The sequence below is a fragment of the Heterodontus francisci genome, chromosome 1 (genome assembly GCF_036365525.1).
Source record: "Heterodontus francisci isolate sHetFra1 chromosome 1, sHetFra1.hap1, whole genome shotgun sequence".
NCBI classification, from domain to species: domain Eukaryota; kingdom Metazoa; phylum Chordata; class Chondrichthyes; order Heterodontiformes; family Heterodontidae; genus Heterodontus; species Heterodontus francisci.
The window spans coordinates 193,194,476-193,212,539 of NC_090371.1; the positions used below are offsets into that span (position 1 = coordinate 193,194,476).

General features: G+C 42.6%; 1 protein-coding gene across 1 annotated transcript in view; it reads right to left on the reverse strand.

Annotated features, from left to right (window-relative positions):
• Positions 1–18,064, reverse strand: part of egf (epidermal growth factor) — a 197,532-nt gene that overhangs the window by 57,875 nt on the left and 121,593 nt on the right. The window contains exons 13-17 of the mRNA XM_068032277.1: positions 13,635–13,771; positions 9,348–9,496; positions 5,280–5,384; positions 2,800–3,023; positions 2,528–2,695 (exon numbers count right to left, since the gene is read on the reverse strand). Of these exons, the coding sequence (XP_067888378.1) occupies positions 2,528–2,695; positions 2,800–3,023; positions 5,280–5,384; positions 9,348–9,496; positions 13,635–13,771 (783 nt within the window). The remainder of the gene's footprint in view (positions 1–2,527; positions 2,696–2,799; positions 3,024–5,279; positions 5,385–9,347; positions 9,497–13,634; positions 13,772–18,064) is intronic.

Here is an 18,064-nt window from a genome sequence, read left to right on the forward strand (position 1 = left end):
CCACCCCCCACGCCAGACTGCACAAAGTTTCAAATACAACCCTTCCCACCATCCCCTACACCCATTACACTAATTTGACTCCGTTCCACCCCCCCCTCACCCCACACTGATAAACATACCTCCCCCCCACCCACAAATGTTCCGCCTTGTTTCCCCAGATGGGAATCCGAAGGCACGGCAGTGCTGGCTGCCAGGGTAAAGATTGCAGCAAGACATCAGGAGGAGATGTGAAATTAATTTTAAATTGCGGCCCCGTCGCCGAGTGGCAGGGAGCCGCCCTCAAAGCCTCGCCACCACCAGTAATATTCTGCGGGGCCCTGCCAGCGTCAAGGTCCATGGCAGGCCTCATTTGAGGCCATCTTCAGGCCCCCACCATGGATCCCGACATCAAGGACTCTTTAAAATACTGCCCTTTGGTTCTGTAAGGCCTCCTGCATTTCCGACAGTCGCCACTGCTCCCAGTGACGCTGCCGGCACTGCAGAGCTGCTGGCTTTCTGATTGGCTGGCAGCTCTTGGAGGCAGGAGCTTGTCCCTTTAAAGGACTGAGTCCCTGCTGTGGAATTGCAACGGGGGTCCTATAGAGGTCCTATGGGTCTCCCCCCACCTTCCGTCCCGCTGCCGGGACCACCATCTTCAGAACAAAATCCAGCCCAATAGCTCAGATTTTGCTGTGGAAGTATTTATGCCCAAATCAGACAGCAATTTCAGATAAGTGAAGATGTGTAGTTCAACACAAAAATCTGTGAATTGCCATCTGAGACGTGCAGCTACTCTGTAAGCTGTGTGAAAAAGGCAACTCACTGTCTGGCTCCTTATTCAATATAATGAATGGCATGAAGTTCCTCTACTGACATTGCAGATGTCAATTTGCCAGAAAAAGTTAGGCTTGTTCGCTGCAACCAGAGTACCCTTTTAATAGTGTGGTAAGTCTGGCACTGAAAATAAACTTTTACAAGTGTGGATTCTCATTCCTTCACATTTTAATTATCGCTGAAGATTTCAATTTTTTAACTTCTTTCTGTATATTTTATCTCTCTCTGTTAATCTAATTGTTTCCTGTTATTTTGGTTTCTGTACATGTATGGCATTGAATTCTATATTGCAACTGACATTTCCTGGTTCAGACTCTGTGCTGTTCATAAATGATTCTTCAACTTGATTGGTTAAGGAGAGACACGGTTGCCTACCTGGTTCACACAGGCCATAGTGCCCTGTAGAGCGCACTATGCTGTTTGAATAGTTGGCTGACAGCAACTTCCAGTGCAAAACCCTATAGAAAATCTGTAGCCAAATGCAAGTCTAATGAACAGTGGAGCCATTCATCTGCTCGTGACAAATTCTGGCTCATGTATCTGACATCTTTCTGTATTTGTTTGCTGTTGTCATTGTTAGTTTCCGACAACTTCATTAGCTTTAGATCGATATGCATTTTGCTGCCTGTAAGTGCTATTGACAGTAATGTGTCTAACAATATAAAACATTAACTATAAGTTGCAAATAATAGTTCAGTTTATAGTGAATATGATTTTAATAAGGCTTCACAAAGCATCTGTCTGATTAAAAAAACAACTATACAGTAGCTGTTCACCTGAACTGCCTTTCTCTTTGGTTTGCCAAACAAATGAACTTGACAAGTAGTCGAAACAAGAGATAATCAGAATTAAAAAAAAAGTCATGATCTCTAAACACTGAAAAGTGACCTCATCACCAACTTTGTCTGCCACCAACCAGCAGAATTCATTATGAAAATACTTGTAAAACCTTTTCCAAAGCCTAATGTGAGATCTATTTACTGTGGATCCCAGATCACCATGAACTATTGGGAAATTCAAAACGACAACCTTTTTTTTTAGATATAGAGTCTAATTCCATGATACCATAATTGTAGCTCTGCTCTCCAGCCCACACTCTCTGAGAGCACAGTTTCCCATTGGAAGCATGTATCATGGAACTTCCCTAAAATTTTCTTTTATCAATGTAACATAAAGATTCTGCATATATGTGTAGAAAGAGTACATGAACAGTCAGAAAATAGGGTGAGAGTAGGCAGCTCTGATGTTGAGCAAAAGAATGAAGGAACTTTCATATATAACATCTTTTATACCCTAAGGATATTCTAAGTGCTTCACAGCCAACAAATTATTTTGGAAAAGTAGTCACTGATTTACCAAGGCATCTAGAGTCAGCACAAGTACAATGGGTCGAATAGCCACTTTAGAGTTGAGATTTCTATATAGGGAAAAACTGTGAACTAACTCAAAGGACTGGAAACCACAGGATCGGGTGGAACGCTGGTTTTACAACCCAATCAATATTTGAGTAAAATTGGGCAGGATGCAAAACCAGGGTTCCATCTGACTTTGTCAGATCCCTGTCAGGCAGGTTGGCTTAAAGTTGCCTAAGGCAACATGAATAATTTTAATTTCAAAAATTCTTCACTATTTTAACTAAAATGATTGATTGGAATGTACTTTTAAACTAGGTTTCATTTACACCAACCAGCCTATTAATGCTGAATGAATTTACCTGGTTTGGCTATTGGATGAACTACAGCCATAGATGAAGGTCTCAGCATACTGCCTCGGAGCCGCACTCTATTGTGACCTGTCCACTTATCCACCCTCATAAGAGAAGGTTTGCTCCAGTCTGTAAACCAGACATGATCTTCAAATACCGCTATGTCAAATGGACGTCCTACAGAGAGGGGAGCAAATGTACGCAATTCTTTCAAGAACTGTTCACTTTCTGTTGTAGATAAGAAAATAATATACAATGTTTTTTGTGAAAAAGAGCCTCACCTACTTCATTCTGTGCAAGTATCCGACGGTTGGATCCATCTAGATCTGACATCTCAATAACAGATTGTTTGGCATCACACCAGTACAGCTTGTCTGCTAGGTAGTCTATGGTTATTCCACTGGGCCACACAAGATTAGTGTTGATAATAACCAAACGACTATCACCTTCTAGAGAAGAACTTTCTATTCTAGGTTTATCTCCCCAGTCTGTCCAGAACAGCCTCCTTTATTAAATGAAATAACAGACAACAAACAGTTGAAAAAGTAATTTTATTTGGTTAGTATGTGTTAAATGTGCCCACCCACAATTGAGGCAGATATATTCAAATGATACCTTAGGAACAGTATAGCTCATCAGGCATATTAATACCTTAGCAAACCCTGCGTTTCAAGAATACCCCTGTGTTCATGGTGTCCCACATTATCAAGGTGGCAAAAGTTTAGGAAAAATAATTAAAGAGCATCATTGCCTAGGCAATGTGGATATTTTAAATATTTAAATTAATTAATTTTTCCGTAATGCAATGTATTGTAATTATAAAGCTTTAACAACTAATAGACTGGCTAACCACTCTCAGATGACAGGATCGTAGACATCTGAATACTTCTTTCAGAGCCCTGTGGCATTTTCACAATACACATTGGAATTAGTGAGTAGTGGGCATATACAACCTAAAAGAAAGTGCAGAGAAGTTGGGCTAAAATAATACGGTGGCACAGTGGCGCAGTGGTTAGCACCGCAGCCTCACAGCTCCAGGGACCCGGGTTTGATTCTGGGTACTGCCTGTGTGGAGTTTGCAAGTTCTCCCCGTGTCTGCGTGGGTTTTCTTTGGGTGCTCCAGTTTCCTCCCACAAGCCAAAAGACTTGCAGGTTGATAGGTAAATTGGCCATTATAAATTGTCACTAGTATAGGTAGGTGGTAGGGAAATATAGGGACAGGTGGGGATGTTTGGTAGGAATATGGGATTAGTGTAGGATTAGTATAAATGGGTGGTTGATGTTCGGCACAGACTCGGTGGGCCGAAGGGCCTGTTTCAGTGCTGTATCTCTAATCTAATCTAATCTAAAAAATTGTGACCCGCAAATTACTATATTTGAACTACCTTTTTTTGAAAAAAGATTCAGGTTATAAAACTTTGGTGCTATATAATATTGTACTCATTATTATAATTCATACTTCAATAGGCAGCCTGTTGAAAGAAAACAGAATAAACCAATCTTGCACGGACCAGACCCTAGGCCTCCTCACACTTCACACTATTTCCTGGTAAGTGACTGACAGGCCTCCTGTTCCCAGTGCTCTGCTTGTGTTCTTAAACTGGCTTCTGTAAGGTACATGACAAGAAGTTATCTCAAGTTGCTTTTCAATTTGACCTCCTCTCTAATGTAATTGGAATCTCTTGCACACAACCTGGTGAAGATCAGCAACTCAGCTATATGGGAAATTGTGACCGCAAGTCCATCAGACCACCAATACTGTGGAGTCAGTGGAATAGCCCCCTGCCACATTTCTCTCTCCTTTCTGCCCGACTAATGTCCCAAAATTGCATGTCAACAAGACAGAACATCTAGTCCAATATATGAGATTATTATTGGTTATTATTATACCTTTTTGGAGATGATTACTAAAATCTTACTCTTCCTCCTCTCTAGAAGTTATTTGCTTATCTTTCTAGATACTGCAAAGTGAATTTCAAGACAAGGGATAATCTGGATATGTGTGAGATTCATTGATCTGTGCCCAGCCTGAGCTAACAAGAACCTTTATCTGTTTATGTTTACCAGCTAGTTGGCTTAGTCATTTTTATGTCAACCCCTTGCTTTTGCCTCCATTTGTTTCCAGTTGTCCCCTCATATTGGCTCCCACCTTGAAGTTTAATGGGTTGAAATTGCACTGAATGATACCAACCACACATTTGGTTCGAATTTCTTTGTCCACTATTTCAACAAAACCAGTTACCCATTTATAACATCTTTATTGGACAGAGAAATGTCTTAATGTCCGATGACAGACTGATTCCCAGGCCTCAACCTCTGCTGTTGGCTACTGAAAACTGGAGGATGTGTGATCAATCAGAGAATAACTATTCTGTGGATTCTTCTCTTGTGTGGTACCTGCTCAGCATATCCCCACAGACACACATCTGAGATTGGGAGTTTCATAGAGCAGGGGATCAACTTTCCATCCTCCATTGCTGTGGTATAACTCAATGATGCTTCAGTGCACTTTATCACAGCACTGTTGGACCAACTAATTTATAATGGAAATAATACAGTGCAGGCCAACAATTTTACAGAGGGTGTTGTGAGAACAAGTTTCTTCTAAGTACTTTTTGTCGTCTAAATTCTGTAAGTTTCATTCAGATGATTTAGCATTCCACAATTTTGTAAAGACGTATGTTGCATGCTAATTTTATGCAAAAGTATTATTTAAGCAATGCAATAGCTGCTTTGTCATTTTATATTTTCATACTCTTACTTAGCCAATGGATGAACAGCAATCCCTCTTGGCTGTTTTACACCTTCACTGACAATCACTTCTCTGCGAATGCCATTGAGTGCACTCCTCTCAATGTGTGATAACCTGCAACAAATAGAGGCTACAGTTAAGGCTATTGTGGTGATTCATCATTTGTTTCCAGTCATGCACCTCTAACTTTGACACTATTTCCAATAGTAGTGTGTGTCCCTCACAACCATAGATAACCTTGCCAACAAAGAAGGAAACATAGGTTTATGGCAGATGGGGGCATTGATGACAATGCAGGCCAATACATGACAGAAATTGTCTACCACAAACCTCACATAACTAGCTAATACACTACAATTTACTACTCCTTATTAATCTCCAGTATACAATATAAGATTGATAATGTGTTCCAAATAGTAATGGCTGCTTAGTTAAGTTTGTGTCTTTCAAAGGGGAATTTGATAAGCACCTGAAGATTAAAAAAAATTGGCAGCTTTATGGGGAAAGGCTTGGAGAATGGAACTAGCTGAACTGTTCTTGCAGAAAGCCGGCATGGACTCGATGGACTGAATGGCCTCCTTCTGTGCTGTAAGCGTTCTACAATTCTATGGTTTGCTTAGCACCAAAATTAGATTTCGATCATATAATATTGACTGCATATAATGGTTCCACTATTGCCGGCCAGAATGGAGATGATTGGGTAACTCCCCCGTCAATCACACCTAGAGACTGCATTGCTGTAAGTGATTGGGTTTTATTTTACACACATATTCTTCTTCCAGAAAATCGCAAGTAGTCCCCCCCCTCCACAATTTATATGTAACTCCACTCACTGCATTTTGCTGGAGACATCACCCTGCTTTTATCAGGAGACTGCTGTAGTTTTGGTCATAAGTTCTGTTTCCTAGTGATTCTTTTTAAATAGACCCATAGACTATTTGCTGTTGTGTGCTGTGTAAATAGGCTTTGCATTCTGAGGAAATAGACTTCGTTTGCTTTGCTGTTTGGCAAGTAAATAGACTTTGTGGAAATTCTGCCGTAAACCACCTGATCCCCAACTCATTGGCTGACACAGTGATGGCAATAGATGCTCTGCACCCTGAATAGCATTACAGGAAAGAATATTTTCTCTTTGGCCTAAATTTTGCTGTCAGCAGTTGGCGATGGCAGTCGCCGCTAACCTTGAAGAAAACTGCTCACAAAGATCGAGCTGTCTCTGTGGCATGGATTTCCCCTTTCCCGATCACTTTGAATCTGGTGCCAAGTCAAGGGATTTCCAGGCATCCAGAAACAGTAACATCATCAAGCTGGGTAAGCAGCCAATCATATTGACGTATTCTCACAGACAGCAAACCAGGAAGTAAATGGCACTGAATTCTTCACTTTTAATTAACATTTTACAGGCACAAATAAAATGTTTGGGACATACAGGTGGGATTAGGATAGAAGCTGAAATATTACAAACTCTTAAAAGAAAATTAAAATGTGATTTTTTTTTTATCAAAGTAGGGAAATTTGACATTCCACAAATGTAAAATGTGTTTTTCAGGGACAGTGAGGCTGCTAACAATAATTATGACCTTAGTATATTGTTAAAAATCAAGTTACACATCAGTCATTAAAATATAGCATTTCCTAGAGTTTTTAAATGAAACTAATAGTGTAAAAGGGGAAGTTTTTGTCAGTTCAGTGATTTCTACTTGATTGCAGTCTGGGAGGTGCCTCAACAGCGTACCCTACGGGGATAGCATAGAATCACTGATAGCAAGTTTGGGATTTCTACGTTTAACTGCGCATGTGGGAACTCCTGAAGTTGCTGTTAGTTTCAGAGGGGTAATGACAACAAACACTGACAGTTTCACCCTCATTACTACCACAAAATCCGAGTCTTGTTCTCTTTCATGCCCTTGTTATACTGCTTCACTTGTGATGGTCAAGTTAAACTTGGCCTGACATACTTAGCAGTTGGTTTCCTCTAAAACTCAATGTGCATGAGTATATAATTGCTGTTAGATATTAAATTCAGAACATGGGCATTTCATCCAAAACTCTAAAGTAAACCTTGATCCTGCCATTTAGAGATGTCGGCAATAAGATATAAACATTGACTGAGATTTTCCATTTGGTGGGGGGTTCACCATTTTAAGGGTTTAATTTAAAAAAACACAGAGATGCTAATTATGGTATTTAGCCACCTTAGCTGACACCACAATTAAAATTGGTTGAATTGAATGACCAAGACATAGGGCTGAATTTTATGGGCCCTCTAAGGATGGCAGGGGGGTTGGGAGGGGGCGGACATCAAATTGAAAGGAAAGTGGGTGGTGTGCCTGTTGCCTTCCCGATGCCATTGAATTTAGTCTGGAGTGGGGAAGGCCGAGGATGGCCTTCCTGCCCAGAGGCCAATTGAGGCCCTTAAGTGGGAACTTCCGCCACATGAGGAGGCTGCCCAGTAACTCCAGGTGGCCTCTGTGTGGGCTGGTGGGGGTGGGGGAGGGGGCCCTCTTCCGTGAGCAATCTGTGGCCCATGGAGGGCCCCCAGTGGCAAAAGCTGCCCATGTGCCCAACCCATTCCCTCAACAACCCATCCCCACCCCTACACCTCACTGGGGCCTGCCTGACTGGACCCAGTGAGCCCATCCCACTTACCTCCTCTGCAAGGCTCCATTTCTGCTCCTGGTCCAGGGCCTGCTGCAGGCCCAGCACGGGCCATTGCTTCTGGTAGAGCTGCTGGGACTGCTGAACTGCCGGCCCTCTGATTGGCCAGCAGCTCTTGGAGGCGGGATCCCTGTCCTTAAAGGGAAGGGGATCCTGATGCTAGGCAGTTAATTGCCTGAGTGCCGTAAACTGTTGCCAGGGGTCCCCCAAATGTCCGAAGCATTTGGCCTGGCATTGGGACACCTGCCTGCTGCGTGAAATCCAGCCCATTGTATTGTACAAAATGTGAGAGAAGCCTGTATCCATCAGTCACTTCTTTTCAATGGCAAGGCATGAAGGTATGATACCAGCATGGGGCTGAATTTTTAGGCCCTGATTAGGGCAGACACAGAGGCAGGCAGGTATGTAAATTCATGCCACTGGCCGGCGTGTGGGTTCTCCAGTTCCAGCCTACACCTGGGCCATTTTCCCAGAGGTGGAATGGAGGGGTGCAGCTGGGCTAACTGCCTGCAAGGGGCAGGCAGCCAGTTGGCCTCATTAAAGGCTATTAAGGACTATTGTCGGAGGCCGACTAGAATTTTTCAGTTGGTCCCCAGGTCACCAGCGGCATTGGGTAACAAACTGGTGGGGGGAGGGGGAGTAGGTGGTGGTGGTAGTGGTTCAGGCCCTCCCCTCCTTGCCTGGTTTCAGAATCAGCTTCAGGCTGCCCTATGGCCCCCTCCACAATGGTGGCCCAGATGCTAAAGCCGTTTGTAATTTAAAGCTAAAAAAGTTGGAGAGAGGGCACCAACATCTTGGGGCGCCCTCTCTCTCACTTAGCTAAAATGACAGCCTACTAGTTCTTCAGTGTTGGAAGCCTCCTACTCGCCCTCCAGCTTTGAGAGCCCGCCCACTGTCCTTAGTTGAATGGACAGCCCACCCTCTGGCCACTAATTGGCCAATTCATGGAAAATCACAGCCGGGTGACTGTTTCCCCACATAGTGGGGGCTTCTGACCCCCATTTGACCATGACGGTGGGGCTCCGAAACCTGTGGGGAAATCCTGCCCATGGAGCGGAGCAACATGCTGAACTGTTCCACTGCAAGTGAGCAACGTTGTTCCACTCGAAGTATTGCTGCATGCGAATCCTCAGGACTATGGTCAAATACTGATTTCCCCAAATTAGTTTGGAAAACAAACGTCCTGTTTACCTGCCAATCAGACAAGAGTTCGAGTGCAGCCACCTGTTGTCCTTAGATTGAACTAAATTTACCTCTGAACTATTTGAACATTTCCAAATCCTATTTGCTCATGCTTATAGTTATTTGCTAATGGGTAACTTAAGGAGCAGTAACAGATGTTCAGCTAAACACATGATTTCATCAGACAGTTAAAATTAAGGTAGATCTCAAGAGTTATCTCTTTAACTCCGGACATACCCTCTGTCAGTCCAGTATAATTTGCGGTTAATCCAGTCCACAGCTAGTCCTTCAGGCAAATCCATATCATTGCTAATAAGTTCCTCACGCTCAGAACCATCCAGATTAGCTCTTTCGATCCACTTCAGGCCTGTGTGAGCAAAGTAAATCTACAAAAAAAACAGAAAATTCATAAAACAGATGTAATAAAGACCACTCAGATCAGTTCTCTTAAACATTAAAGAGTTTGGTGTCTGTGTGAATATATACAATTATCTTACCAAGTGCATTACCAAGTCATCATCAATAGTAAGCTATTCACCAACATGCCACAGTTCATCATACAACAAGCACTATTTATTTCAAGCTGCATGAAGTAGGCTGGTAAACATAGCAGTTCTTTTTTGAACACCCAGTGATAGCAAGAGATGTTCCAAGGATAATTGTACCACAGTTAGATGCAGAGTAAGGCTCCCTACACCCTACTCCAAAAACACCCTTTAGCCCTTAACTCAGAAGAGCTTCGCTTACTACATCAGTGTGAAATATAAGAGTACCATTGTGAAAAAAACTTAATAATTGACCACCAACATGGTTTTATAAGGAGTAGGTATTCCCTGACCAAGTTCATAACCTTCTTTGAGGTGATGCTATCTCAAATCAACAAAGAAAATCCATGATATTGTTAGGACTGATTTCCCTAGCAGGGATAATGCTCAGCGGGAGTACAATGTGGAAAATCTTAGGTATAAATCTCTTCATGTGCTGTGCATTCAGTTTAATGGGTTGGAAATCGCAGGCTGTGCCCCTGTGATTTCCTGTGATGCACTACATGTGAGTACTACTGCCTGATTGGCCTCATTGTATCTAGCTTCCAAATACCTTTGATAAAGTAATGCATGAAAGACTCCTTTACAAACAAAAGTTAGTAGGTACCAAATGTATACATTAACATTGATGAGTAATAGCAACAGCAACAACAACAACTTGCATTTAGGCAACACTTGCAATATAGAAAAAACATCCCAAAGGTGTTTGTGAATGCAAAATGAAAAGATTTTTAAAAAGAACACCAGAGTGTGGGCACAAGATGACAGAAGTCCCTGCCACGGAGCATCAAGAGGAAGGAGAAACTCACAGTAGATAAAGTTGAAGAGCAAAGAGTCTGAATATGGCGGTAACGCTAATAGGTTTGCAAAGAGATAGTAGAATGAGAATAAGGATTTAAGAACTAGTGTGCTGGAGGGTAGGTACCCATGGAGGTCAGGAGGCACAGGTGTAATCTGTGGGAAAGAATTTGTATGGGATAAGATGAAATCACTAAGCTCTGAAATTGGAGTTTATGTAAGATGATGGTAAAGAGTGAGAAGGACATTGGAAAAATTAAGCCTGGAGGTGATGAGAACATGGATGAAAGTTTCAGAGGCAATGGGGCTGAGATAGGGACTGAAAAAAGCTATCTTTCACAGATTGATGTAGGTCTTAATGATAGACTGAACATTGATATTGAAGCTCAGCTCAGCTCAGATTCAGTCTCAGTGAGCAATCAAGAAGGAGACTAGAAACAAAACTTAAGTTACAGGGGCCCTGTTAATAATGAGAAGGGACGGTGCGGTGGGGGCTGAAAATGGCCAAATAACTCTGGGGTCGTTGAAGTCCTGTTGAACTTAAAGACAGGACCACGTAGTGAAGGGTGTGGGTGGTTCCCACTGTCAAACTCCCACCTGACAACAGCAAGTGTGTTTTGTTATTAGGGTTCAACCCACTTGTGTTTTATTTGTCAAATAAACATATTGCAACAGGTTTTCTTGTAGGTTTAAAACAGAAAAATTAATCGTTTATTGATCAATATGCCTTATCCCAAAATTGTCGCCATCGCATCCACTCACTTATTCTCGCGCAGAGACACACACAAGAAGAGATAGATAGAGAGGAAAAAAGGAGTAAGCAATTATAAGTGGAGTAGGTTTTGGGGAGAGTCACAGTAAACCTGTTAAATCAGTATTTTTAATAAACCTCAAAATTCTAGATGAAGTATCCTTGGAATATCCGTCATTGGGAGCTTATGCACAATTATTTCTTGCTCAATTTTCTCCACTCCTCTCCCAAAAGGTGTTGAATCATGTTTCAGTATGTATCTATGGGCACCATTGGCTGAAATCTCCCATTTTTCATATTGTTTGAGCCTAAACACAGAGTTTCATCAGGCTAATTGACTGTAGGAAGGACTGAAGCCAAGTCTCATCCTATTCTCAGCCAACATCCAGGCACTTTCCAGCACAGCAATGGGAAATCTATCTTTTTTTCCCTGTCTTTAACCCAAGGAATACTACGACAAATGATACCATTCGCATAGTGCCCTAGATGAGATTAGCTAACTAGGCATAAAACAGTGTCCAATTTGGGGATAAAGATGAAGATGTCATTACAGAAGCAACAGAATCAGACTTCCTTATTGAAAGATATAAAGCATAATGACGGCAATGTCTTTAAGCGTTGAAGTCACTTGTGGTACCATTTCATAACTTTGTAGCTACCAAGTACATGATTTAATCCTTTCCTTGATCAATAAACTGGATTACTTGAATACTATAGCCTGGAATTCACTGTGGATAATATTAATGGATGGATATTTAATGCAATTTTTGCATGATTCTTTGTCCTATACTTTAAAAAGGTTGATCTAATGCCTCCTCAAAAATAATAGAGAAAAATGTCATCTGAGTGCTGTCAGGCATCATTGCTAATTTCACTAACAGTAATTTCTAAACTTCTGTGTCTGGAATATCAATTAAAAATGAACATATTAATTGAAACCTGAAAGGAAGACTTAATCATATGTATATATCCAGGAAATTATAGGCCAGTGAGCCTTACATCAGTCATAGGGAAACTATTAGAGAGGATTCTTCGGGACAGGATTTACTCCCATTTGAAAACAAACAAACTTATTAGCGAGAGACAGCATGGTTTTGTGAAGGGGAGGTCATGTCTTAGTAATTTGATTGAGTTTTTTGAGGAAGTGACGAAGATGATTGATGAGGGAAGGGCAGTGGATGTTGTCTATATGGACTTTAGTAAAGCCTTTGACAAGGTCCCGCATGGCAGACTGGTGCAAAAGGTGAAGTCACACGGGATCAGAGGTGAGCTGGCAAGATGGATACAGAACTGGCTCAGTCACAGAAGACAGAGGGTAACAGTGGATGGGTGTTTTTCTGAATGGAGGGATGTGACTAGTGGTGTTCCGCAGGGATCAGTGCTGGGACCTTTGCTGTTTGTAGTATATATAAATGATTTGGAGGAAAATGTAGCTGGTCTGATTAGTAAGTTTGCGGACGACACAAAGGTTGGTGGAGTTGCGGATAATGATGAGGATTGTCAGAGGATACAGCAGGATATAGATCGGTTGGAGACTTGGGCGGAGAAATGGCAGATGGAGTTTAATCCGGACAAATGTGAGGTAATGCATTTTGGAAGGTCTAATGCAGGTGGGAGGTATACAGTAAATGGCAGAACCCTTAGGAGTATTGACAGGCAGAGAGATCTGGGGATACAGGTCCACAGGTCACTGAAAGTGGCAACGCAGGTGGATAAGGTAGTCAAGAAGGCATAGGGCATGCTTGCCTTCATCGGTCGGGGCATAGAGTATAAAAATTGGCAAGTCATGTTGCAGCTGTACAGAACCATAGTTAGGCCACACTTAGAATATTGCGTGCAATTCTGGTCGCCACACTACCAGAAGGACGTGGAGGCTTTGGAGAGGGTACAGAGGAGGTTTACCAGGATGTTGCCTGGTCTGGAGGGCATTAGCTATGAGGAGAGGTTGGAAAAACTCGGATTGTTTTCACTGGAACGACGGAGGTGGAGGGGCGACATGATAGAGGTTTACAAAGTTATGAGCGGCATGGACAGAGTGGATAGTCAGAAGCTTTTTCCCAGGGTGGAAGAGTCAGTTACTAGGGGACATAGGTTTAAGGTGCAAGGGGCAAAGTTTAGAGGGGATGTGCGAGGCAAGTTTTTTTACACAGAGGGTGGTGAGTGCCTGGAACTTGCTGCCAGGGGAGCTGGTGGAAGCAGATACGATAGCGACGTTTAAAGAGACATCTTGACAAATAGGAAGGGAATAGAGGGATATGGGCCCCGGAAGTGCAGAAGGTCTTAGTTTAGGCAGGCATCAAGATCGGCGCAGGCTTGGAGGGCTGAATGGCCTGTTCCTGTGCTGTACTGTTCTCTGTTCTCTCTGTTCTATATATAAATTATATCTTTCTTTCAGCGGTCAACCATGTGAAATTTTAAAATCCTACTTACCTTCCTTTGCACAGGGTCATAATCAAGTGCTAAGACTCTTCCCATCTGTCTTTCGAGCACAGCATGGTAATCTGTTCCATCAAAGTTTATGCGCCGTATATCCTGGCTATTTGCAAATAACAAAAATGGTCTGGGACCTGTTAAATACAAATTACATTATTTTGTATATAAGTTGAAAATCAATGTCACCTTCTACCATAGCCAAAAAATATATGCATCATATAGCAACGGTCTCAAGCCCAAAACTTAAAAGACAGTAGGACAGCTATGAGACCATAAGGATTCTCGGCTACAAGTTTCATAAAGGATCCCATTGGGAAGACACCCTCTTAAAAAAACATTGACAATCATGATTTAGGAACCTGAAGACAAGAGGTTAAGGAGGATAAAGAGGAATAATGCAGCACAGTAACAGTCACAAAGAATTTAATTTGTGAGTTTAGCAGGGACGGAAACTGATTGAAGTGATTTAAACATGGATTTGTGGGAAAGATAGTTAAGAATTTGGGAGACAACAAAATCTTCCAGGAATTTGGAAAAGAAACAGAGATTCAAGATTAGATGGCAGTTTGTAAGGACAGAAGAGTTGAGAGAAGAATTTTTGAGGGGGGGTGTAATGATGGGAATTTTGAAAGAGGAGCAAACAGTACCTGCAAAGAATGTTGTGGTGTGGTGGGGGGAGGGGGCGTTGCACAAGGGAGTTTGGGTAGCTAGCAGTTTAGTGGGAACTGGGTCAAGGGAGCCGGAGTCAGGTGTCATGGCCAAGATAAGCTCAGAGATGACATAAGGGAGAGAAACTACAGAAAGGGCTGGGAGAGCCTTGGGGGAGATTTGGCTTAGTGGGTATAGGGAAGATGGAGGAAGGATTAAAGGCAACTGAATAGATGGTCTCAACCTAATTGATAGTCTATGATCTCTCTGCACTTGTTATTTGAGGTGAAACTGCAGTGGAGAAAGGTGTAAGGAGATGGTTGCTCATGGAGAAAAGAGACTGAGGTTCGTTTTTTGCTCATAGGATGATGCTAGAATCGTGGGCATTTTGTCGGGAAAGACTGCGACTCAATAGTGCTTGATGTTGTAATGAACGCTGGATTTTGTAACATGATTATGCTTTAAAAAATCATGATTTTTGAAAGTTTAAGATGGAGTCTGGAAGGTCAGGTGACCTCACATCCATTCTGCTAAAGGACAAGGCAGATCAAAGACTTTTTTTTTCTGAAAAAAGAGACTGCAGGGGTAACACCTGAAGAACAATGGGTTTCACCACCACCCCCCCTCCCGCCCCCAGACTTTCGGGTTGTAAACAAGGGGGTCAGTGATTCTGAAGATGCAAATGTATCAAGCAGCTGTTAACACTTTGGAACAATGGAAGGCCCAGGTGGCTCTGTGAAACCAGACTTCTGGACTTTGCATATTGCAACAGGACCATAAACTATTGACTTGTGTATCCAGATAAATTTAACAGATTTTCTGAAGGCAGACAGGCTGTAAGAGAAGAAACAAATGGTTGCGGCCTCAAGGCAGGCTATAAGAAGGGAACCCAGCGGTTGTGGTGTCAAGACAGGCTGTAAGAAGGGAGTCCAATGGTTGCAGCCTTGAGAGGGAGAGAGAGGGGACACCTGCTCTTGAAGCCTAATACAGTAAAAGGCTGTGAAGACTTGAGCCTGTTTTGAAAGATGAAGCTTGAGGAGTAGTAGAAGACCAGCAGGATCATCAGGAATCACAGACGTCCAGGTCAGAAGTACATTGGTAACAGCGGACATTGATTTCTGAAAGGGTCTAACCTATAGCTACTTGGAGGAGTTTGGGACTGGTAACCGCAAAGGATTCTGCCATCAAAAAGGACTGTGTAATGTATAAGTGTGATGTGAGGTTTTCAAGTAATTTAATAAGTAAAGAAAATACCTTTCTTGGTAATCTCGGGAATCAGCCACTTACAAAGTATCATTTAGTTAATGGGGATTTGTATTAGTTTATATGTTATAATCATAGAATCATAGAAAGTTTAAGGCACAGAAAGAGGCCACTTGGCCCATCGTGCTGGCCAAAAAACGATACACCTATTTTAATCCCACCTTCCAGCATTTGGTCTGTAGCCCTGCAGATTAAAAAAGATGAACAGTCTTAAAATGTGAAATCTTGTTGTCTAATTCTTTAAATTGGTCTGGGGGTTTATATCTTATTTTTTTTAAATTTAGAGATACAGCACTGAATCAGGCCCTTCAGCCCACCGAGTCTGTGCCAACCAAGAACCACCCATTTATACTAACCCTACAGTAATCCCATATTCCCTACCACCTACCTACACTAGGGGCAATTTACAATGACCAATTCACCTATCACCTGCAAGTTGTTAGCAGTGGGAGGAAACTGGAGCACCCAACGAAAACCCACGCGGTCACAGGGAGAACTTGCAAACTCTGCACAGGCAGTACCCAGAATTGAACCCGGGTCCTTAGAGCTGTGAGGCTGCGGTGCTAACCACTGCGCCACTGTTGTTAACGGTTTCATTGAGGTTGTAACAATTTTGACCAGCCAGATCAAGCAATGGACAAATAAACCAATATGTGCTAGCAATGCTCAAGACTGTGTTCCTTCGATGCAAGGGAGTGATGATGGGGCCATACCAGAGACAATGGCATCCAAAGTGGACATGAGGGAGTTTTTGAATAATATTGATGGTTGTAGAAATATTGTGGCAAATGGAAGGTCAAAAGCTAGACAGTTGGGAGTTTGAAAATGAGTTGTAAATGGCTTGAGAAGCGGGGATAGACTTTGCAGGAAGGTTGAAAGGGGGATGTGGGTGTTGGGGAATACAAGGAAATGGCCTGAGATAGCCCTGTCAGTGATTGAGTTCGTGAGCAGGGAGGCCACAGGTGATGGCAAGGTCGAGAAACTGGCTATGAATATGGTGGGAGAATATATATGGAGGGAGAGGTTTAGGGAGGACAGAAGACCAATAAAATTAGAAGGAAGGGAGGAGGATATCTTGGTGAAAAATTGATGGTGGAGCCTATGGGGGAACAGAAGACAACAGGGATTTTAAAAGAAAGGTGAATAGAATGGAACAAGGGAAGGCACTCAAAGGAGGAGAAAGTGCCAAAGGAGTAGGGGAAAGACTAAGGTGTCTTTTGAAGCCTAATAAGGCAGTTTTCCTTCCTATATGTCATACTTTACATTAGTCAGCATTACATTTTATCTTCCATTGTAGATAATTTGTTGAATTCATTCTGTAATTTTTAGACTGCCTATTTTGATATCACTGCCCCTCCTGCCATCTGAAAGTTTAACCAATTTCTATTTGATCTTTGAATCAAGTCATTGATCTCCCTCATTGTTTAATAGCTGTTTAATGAGAGCTTCTGTCATAATATTACAATAGGACAAGACAAGGATGCAGGCCCCAAGAACTACATCAGAAGTTATAGGGATTGAGCCCATGCTGTTTGTGCTATTCTGCACCACACTCTCATCATCTGGCCAACTGAGCGGGGATAGTCTAGTTGGCCGGCACTCCCGCGTCTTCGGGTCTCCATCCGGGAATCTGAGGCGGAACACTGATGGTGAGGGGGGAGCAGGTAAGTTTTTCAGTGCGGGAGAGGGGTCAAACTAATCTTACTGGTTTAGCGGATGGTAGGAAGGGGTAAAGTTTAAAGTTTCTGAACTTTGGGGTGGGAGGAGTGTCAGGTGCACAAGAGAAGGGTTTTGGGGTGGGATGAGAGGGCAGGTAATTATTTCCATGGTTATTGGGGGTGGGGGGTGAGAGAGTGTCAGGATAAATGTATTTAATTTTTTAATTTCACTGCAGCTTTAAAAATATAAATTAAATGGAAGGGCTCGAAGCCCTTTAAAAATGGTGTCAGCGCCTGTGCAACGGTAGCTGACGCCAATGCCGGGGACAGACCGCCCGCCCCCTCCACGTCATTGGGGTGGGTGGTCCGCCCCAGCCATTTAAATGAGCTGCTGTATCCGCGACGTGCAGTCTGTCATTGTTTACGTCCGCTGCCCCAATGGGCTGCATTTTACATTTCCACTGCAGACGTAAACAATGGTGGGCCGCCTGTGCGGACATCATGTCGCAGAGCCTCCATACCTATTAAGTGCGGCAACTCATTTAAATAGCCTTGGCATACTGCCCATCCCCTCCATGTCATAGGGGTGGGCAGTCTGTCCCTGGCAATGGCAGCTGATGCCATTTTTAAAGGGCTTCAAGCCCTACATTTCAATTAAAATTTTTTAAGATATAGTGATTTAAAATTGATTTGAAAACAATAAATAAATGTTTCTAGCCCCTCTCTCTCCACCACTCTCCCCGAATATCCATTGAATTCATTCCTTGCGGGATTGCCAGCCACCGGCACCAATACTGCAGTGGGATGGAAGGTGGAGGCGGGAAGGTAATTAATGCCTTTATTTAAATTATTTAAATA